The 4,885-nt window shown below is 53.8% G+C and overlaps 2 protein-coding genes across 2 annotated transcripts; both read left to right on the plus strand.

Annotated features, from left to right (window-relative positions):
* Window positions 1-365: 365 nt before the first annotated feature.
* On the plus strand, window positions 366-2,756 carry GJA9 (gap junction protein alpha 9; the record flags this gene model as incomplete). Its single annotated transcript, XM_083752043.1, has 1 exon — window positions 366-2,756. The coding sequence occupies exon 1, from the start codon at window positions 1,419-1,421 to the stop codon at window positions 2,754-2,756; it is 1,338 nt and encodes a 445-aa protein (XP_083608169.1). The 5' UTR covers window positions 366-1,418.
* A 275-nt stretch (window positions 2,757-3,031) lies between these two features.
* Window positions 3,032-4,885, plus strand: MYCBP (MYC binding protein). Its single transcript, XM_083752342.1, has 5 exons — window positions 3,032-3,185; window positions 3,296-3,368; window positions 3,641-3,689; window positions 4,084-4,213; window positions 4,797-4,885. Exons 1-5 carry the CDS (start codon window positions 3,171-3,173, stop codon window positions 4,839-4,841), a joined length of 312 nt encoding a protein of 103 aa, XP_083608468.1. The 5' UTR covers window positions 3,032-3,170; the 3' UTR covers window positions 4,842-4,885.

Consider the following 4,885-nt stretch of genomic DNA (forward strand, 5'->3'; position numbering starts at 1 on the left):
AGAATTTGTTTTCAACTGAAAAGGTATGTGCACTACTAAAATAGTGAAACAAAATACAAGAAGCCATCAGCTTCTTCCAGGGAGCAAAGCTTGCAAAATCTGAATTGTGGTCAAGATGCAAATTAATTTATAGTGCATTATATGCAACCACCTCTTGCAAATGACTGGAGATATTGGTAGAGACTCATGTACTTTTTGTACAAGTAGAGATGTCTTTCAATCTTTGTTAGAAAGTTGGAGGCTCAATATGGGGGAAATATTAAAGTATTCTACTTTTCAAAATGGAATTTTAAGTCTTCACAGTTCTCCCAATGGAGGGATGTAGAAAGCATCCCAAAAGATCAGTACAGTGGTGCCTTGGGTTAAGTACTTAATTCGTTCCGGAGGTCTGTTCTTAACCTGAAACTGTTCTTAACCTGAAGAACCACTTTAGCCAATGGGGCCTCCTGCTGCTGCCGCGCTGCCGGAGCACAATTTCTGTTCTTATCCTGAAGCAAAGTTCTTAACCTGAAGCACTATTTCTGGGTTAGCAGCATCTGTAACCTGAAGCATATGTAACCTGAAGCATATGTTACCCAAGGTACCACTGTATTGGGACCAGCGTTTTTTAACTTGCTCCTAAATCACCTGGTGTTAAAGATGAACAGTGAGGTAGCAAAGTTTGTTGATGATACCCAATTATTCAGAGTGGTTAGAAACAATAATGGATGTAAAGAAGCTCCAAAAGAATTTTTCCAAACTGGGTGAATGGGCAGTAAAATGGCAAATGAAATTCAATGTAAACAAATGTAAAGTGATACACACTTTACAAAAAATTCCTAACTGCACATATGCCTGTGGGCTCTGAACTGGCAGGGACTAACCAGGAACAAAGCCCTGGAGTCGTAGTCAATTAAAAAGATGTTGACTCAGTGTGCAGCAGCAGCGGAAAATATAAATTCCATGTTTGGAATCATTAGGAAAGAACTGAAAATAAATTATCCATATCATGTTGTAATGCAAATCTGTGGTGTAAACACACTTGAAATACTGTGTACAGTTCTGGTTGCTCATCTCAAAATGGATTTTATAGAGTTGGAAAGAGGCAACCACAATTATTAAGGGGATCATTGCAACATTTGGGCCTTTTTCATTTTTAAAGAAAAGGCAAGTAAGAAGAGACATGATAGTGGCGTATAAAAATATGCATGGTATAAGAAAATGGATGGGTATATGTGTTTATCCTTTTTATAGACCCTAACTATTTATTTAGAGCTGACTGGAGTATCAAGCATTCAGAGTAGGCAGAAGAGGTTCATCTGGAGTTGGTTGATAAGGGACAACTTTGCCTTTGCATTTTCAACATGTGCCCACCAAACACGACCATTTTCCATTTCTTCTTCTGCTCTGGCTTCTAGGGTCAGAATGGCAGCATAGCCATGGGAGACTGGAATTTCCTGGGTGGGATTTTGGAGGAAGTCCACATCCACTCTACCACGATTGGCAAGATCTGGCTGACCATCCTCTTCATCTTCCGGATGCTGGTCCTTGGCGTGGCGGCCGAAGACGTGTGGGACGACGAGCAAGCAGACTTCATTTGCAACACAGAGCAGCCCGGCTGCAGGAACGTCTGCTACGACCAGGCCTTTCCCATCTCCCTCATCAGGTACTGGGTCCTGCAGGTGATCTTTGTCTCTTCGCCCTCCTTGGTCTACATGGGCCACGCCTTGTACAGGCTGAGGACCCTGGAGAAGGAGAGGCAGAAGAAGAAGGCCCAGGTGAGGGCTGAGCTGGAGGCGACAGCCCCAGAGAAGGCGGAGGATCGGCGGAGACTGGAGAAGGAGCTGCGGCAGCTGGAGCAGAAGCGTCTGAGCAAAGCGCCCTTGAGGGGCTCCCTGATGTGCACCTACCTGGCCCACATCCTGATGCGCTCTGCCCTGGAGGTGGCCTTCATGATGGGCCAGTACCTGCTCTACGGCTTCCAGCTGGAGCCGCTCTACCAGTGCCGCCGGCCGCCGTGCCCCAACGTGGTCGACTGCTTCGTCTCCCGGCCCACCGAGAAGACCGTCTTCCTGCTCTTCATGCAAGCCATCGCCGTCGTGTCGCTCGCCCTCAACGGCCTGGAAGTCGCCCACCTGGCTTGCAAGCGCTGCCGGGCCGGCTCCTGCGGCGCTTCGCCCTCGGCCCTCGGCGGCAGCCCGCGCTCCGCCCTGCTGGGCCAGCAGCCAAACCCCCCGCCCTGGGGACCCCGCCCGGACGACCGCCTCGCCCAGGGCCCACCCCCTGCCGCCGACGAAGCCCACCCGCCGCCCGGCCCTCGCAGCCCGACGCGGAGCAGCAGCAGCAGCAGCGGCAGCACCAAGGAGAGCGGCCCCGGCGCCGCCGCAGCCCCGGCGACGGCCGGCTCCTCTTCCTCGTCCCGCTCGCCGCCGCCCGCCAACGGTGCCCGGCGCGGCTCCTGCAGCGGCGGGGACTCGGGCAGCGCTGTCTCCTCGGCCACGGCGGCGCCGAGCACGGCCGGCTCCCCGCCCTCTAGCACCGGCAGCGAGCGGGCACAGCAGACCCCCCAGGAAGGGAGCTTCCAGCCCGGCCAAGGCCGGACTCGCGCCGCCGCCGAGGGGAGTCAGCCGGGAGGCTCGGCTCCCTACAAGGGCGGCGGCGGCGGCAAGGCGAGGAGGAGCGGCAGGAGCGGCGGCCCAGGACTCCCCCCGCCCCGGAAGGAGGCCTCGGCCGGCGCGGGCAGCCACAGGCGGGCGCCCACGGACCTCCGCGTCTGAGCGCTGCTCCTGGAGGGCGGGGCCGCCTTGAGGCCTTCGCCTTCCCCCTCCAGGGAGGGGCGGGATCTGCGGGGAGAGGCAGCACAACCATAGAGGTAGGAAAAAATAGAGTGCCCTCTTGCTCTTTCTTCTCCCCTGTTGCCTCTGCGGGGAGAGGGGATCTCCTCGGCCGCGTTCGACCTTCGCCTCCACACACCCTTTTTCTCCCGTGGCGGGCGCCGCCTCCAGGACAACGTGCGAGAAGGGTGACGCGGAGCCACAGTGAACGTGGAGCGTGTACGTCTACCCGTCTACGTTTATGATGGCGTCGGCAAGAGGAGCGCCGGTCTCCATGGCGACGCGCGGACGCCGCGTCGCTTACAAAGGGTGCGGAGCGCAGGCGCAGTCTGACTTCCGGCTCAGGCGGCGGACCCCATGGCGAATTACAAGGTGGGGAGTCCGCGGAGGGGGAAGGAGGGAGGGGGAGATGGAAGGAGGGGCGGGCAAGGGAGCGCGGGAGCCCCCTCGAGCCCCTGACTCCCTCATTCTCTCCCTTACAGCCCGCCGACTCCAAGAGGGAGCAGTTCCGCCGCTACCTGGAGAAGTCCGGCGTCATGGACAGCCTCACCAAAGGTAAGCCGGGCAGGAGGAAGACGAAGAGGAGGAGGAGGGCAGGGACGGAGCTCAGTAGGCAGAGCGCCTGCCTGGCATGCAGAAGGTCCCAGCTCCAGTCTTGCCTGAAACGCTGGAGAGCTGCCATTGCCAGTCTGTGCTGACTATGCTGCTAGACGGACGAGTGGTCTAGCTCAGTATAAGGCAGCTGTTGCCTATGTTCCCAGGGGGCAGAGAGAGCCACTCAGCCTCCTCTCTCCTTTCCTCCCTCTCTCTCTTTTCTCCTCCCGCAGTCCTGGTGGCCTTATATGAAGAACCGGAGAAACCCAGCTGTGCCTTGGAGTATCCTTCACTTGCCTGGCCTACTTGATGGGGATGAGAATAATGGGGGGAGAGGGGAGCCCTGCTGAGCTAGGGAAATGGATTCCCACAGTAGCTGAGTACAGCCCTGAGCTAGCCCTGAGTCCCTGGTTCTCCTATAGGATAAAGTGCTGTGGCCCCAATTACGAGGCTCACTAAAGGGCTCCTTTCAGCTCAGCATGACTCACTATTTTCAGGAGTAAACCTGACTTTGGTGGGCTGTAATCCTAAAAACGAAAGTAGATGTGCCGACAGATGGCAGCACCTGAGTTAACTGGCATAGTTTAAAATTTGGTGAGTAGCTCAGCCTGCAGCTCACCAGTTGCACAGTGAGGTATCATCCAAGCAAGCAAATAACTTAACTTTTGGTTAAAAGCTTTATGAAACATCACTTAGGAGCTACTGCTCCAGAAAATCCTGAAGTGGAAGCCCTTCGCTTGGAAGTGGCAGAGATGAAAGAGAAGTATGAAGCCATGTTGGAAGAAAATAAGAAACTAAAAGCAAAGGTAAAGTGTTCAGTGTTTGTGGAGTGCAAAGCTCATCCAGGCAGTTTCCTGCTGCTGACCCAGGGCCACCTCACCCATGAGGCAAGGTGAAGTGACCGCCTCAGGCAGCAGGATCCACAGGGACAGATCCAGCCTCCAGGGAATGCATTGTTTGCTGCCGCCGCCACCACCATCACTGTGAGAGCATTAACAGCTGCTCCATGCTCCTTGGAGGCTGGATCTACTGTCTTCTTGGCAGCCCTCCCCAGTGCCACCTCTGCAGCAGCTTCTTGGCAAATAAGAGGTGCTGCTGGTCTCCTTCCACCCTTGTTCCCAATGTGCATCTTTATTGTCCCCTTATTCACAATGTAATCTTTATTGTCTTGTTGAAGTTCTAGCAGCTAACACATAAGTCAATCAGATCTATACTTTTAAAATCACAATTTCTTTATAAAGGTAGCTTAGTAACTTGTTTGGCAAGCAAACCAAAGGGCTATTATGCACTGCTAATGTATTCACACTAACAAGAGTGTCAACCCATAGCATCCTTTTTTTGACACAACAAAAATGATCTGAGACTTAATCAGGGTTTTTCTCTTTGCAGCTCGCTCAGTATGAACCACCTCAAGAAGAGAAGCGTGGGGAATAAGATCCTTTTGTATTACTTGAATAAAAGACCCTGAAGCACACAAA

The sequence above is a fragment of the Podarcis gaigeae genome, assembly GCF_964106915.1.
Source record: "Podarcis gaigeae genome assembly, chromosome: 8".
Classification (NCBI taxonomy): Eukaryota; Metazoa; Chordata; class Lepidosauria; order Squamata; family Lacertidae; genus Podarcis; species Podarcis gaigeae.

Bases quoted from the DNA above. Each gene is read 5' to 3' on its own strand.
- MYCBP (XM_083752342.1), top strand. The intron at 3,690-4,083 runs GTATCCTTCACT...TTTGGTTAAAAG, and splicing joins AAACCCAGCTGTGCCTTGGA to CTTTATGAAACATCACTTAG. The intron at 4,214-4,796 runs GTAAAGTGTTCA...TTCTCTTTGCAG, and splicing joins ATAAGAAACTAAAAGCAAAG to CTCGCTCAGTATGAACCACC.